General features: G+C 44.8%; 2 protein-coding genes across 3 annotated transcripts in view; one reads left to right on the top strand and one right to left on the bottom strand.

The window, feature by feature from the left end:
- The window catches only part of Syn1 (synapsin I), a 52042-nt gene that overhangs the window by 36488 nt on the left and 14210 nt on the right, over positions 1–1344 (top strand). The window lies entirely within an intron of this gene.
- The window catches only part of Timp1 (TIMP metallopeptidase inhibitor 1), a 5125-nt gene continuing 4717 nt past the window's right edge, over positions 937–1344 (bottom strand). For both annotated transcript variants that reach the window (XM_031346199.1, XM_031346112.1), the window contains exon 6: positions 937–1203. In XM_031346199.1, the coding sequence (XP_031202059.1) occupies positions 1033–1203 (171 nt within the window). In that variant the 3' untranslated portion in view covers positions 937–1032. The remainder of the gene's footprint in view (positions 1204–1344) is intronic.

Raw genomic sequence — 1344 nt, 5'->3', positions numbered from 1 at the left:
TCTCTGTGTAGCACTGGCTGTTCTGGAACTCACTCTGTAGACTAGGCTGGCCTCGAACTCAGAGATCCCCCTGCCTCTGCCTCTGCCTCTGCCTCCCAAGTGGTGGAATTAAAGGTGTCGGTCACCACTGCCTGGCTGAGGCCAGCCTGTCTTAAAATGGGTGTGTGACAAAATAGAGCTGGGGAGATGTCTTAGTGGACAAAAGCACTTGTCATGCAAGTGTGACGACCTGTTACTGAATCCACATAAAGCTGAGCAGTAGTAGCTTGCTTGCATCTATATGTAAACTGGGAGGAGGAGAAAGAAGAATACCAGGAAAGCTAGCCTGGTGTATGTAGTGAACAATGGGACCTGGTGTTAAAGAAAATAAAGCTGAGGTCAGACACCCAAGGCTATCACTTGCCTGCCATGGCATGTACAAGCCTTTTCTGATACACGCCAGCATGTACAGAGAGATAAAAGGAAACAAAAAAAAAATTACTGTACCAAGATGTCTCTAAGTTTTGAGTAGAGGAAATATTAATTGAGTTTTAGTTGATAATTCAAAGTGTAATGATCATTATTGATTTTGCAGGTTCTCAGTGCTAATTTCAATGTTGAGATTATTACCAATATATCAAAATTTTTGTAAAGTATAAAAACTCAACACCTTTTTTTGTTGTTGTTTTGTTTTTCAAGACAGGGGTTCTCTGTGTAGCCCTGGCTGTCCTGAACTTCACAAACTCGTGCTGTAGACTAGGCTGGCCTTTATTCCTCTTTTCTTTTTTGCTAGAGATTGAACCTAGGGCTTTCTACATGCTAGGCATGTCCTCTACCACTAAGCTACATATCCAGCCCTTAAACTCAATATTTTTCATCTTTTTCATTGGTTCTCGAAGCTCCCAGCAGGTTATCAGTATCCTAATCTTGTTCCCAGACATTATACAGAAACACTGCTGCCGTATGATAGTTCTTTATTTCACCATCTAAGAGAAAGAAAGATGGAGGAAAGGTATACAGTGTTCAAGCTTCAGCTTTTACTGGGGGAAGGCTTCAGGTCATCGGGGTTCCAAGGGATCGCCAGGTACACAAGCCTGGATTCCGTGGCAGGCAAGCAAAGTGACGGCTCTGGTAGTCCTTCTCAGAGCCCATGAGGATCTGATCAGTCCACAAGCAGTGAGTGTCACTCTCCAGTTTGCAAGGGATGGCTGAACAGGGAAACACCTAGAAGAGGGGAGCAAGGCCCATCTCTGAGGATTTCTCTTTCCCTTTGTTCTCTCCCTATATGGAGTATTTCTCTCCCGCTTCCCCTCTCTCTCCCTCCCTCTCTCCTTCCCTCCCTCTCTCTCTCCTCTCTCTCCCTCC

Source organism: Mastomys coucha, chromosome X (genome assembly GCF_008632895.1).
Source record: "Mastomys coucha isolate ucsf_1 chromosome X, UCSF_Mcou_1, whole genome shotgun sequence".
Classification (NCBI taxonomy): Eukaryota; Metazoa; Chordata; class Mammalia; order Rodentia; family Muridae; genus Mastomys; species Mastomys coucha.
Note: the sequence above shows the minus strand (reverse complement) of the source record. Positions and strands in the feature narration are given on the sequence as shown.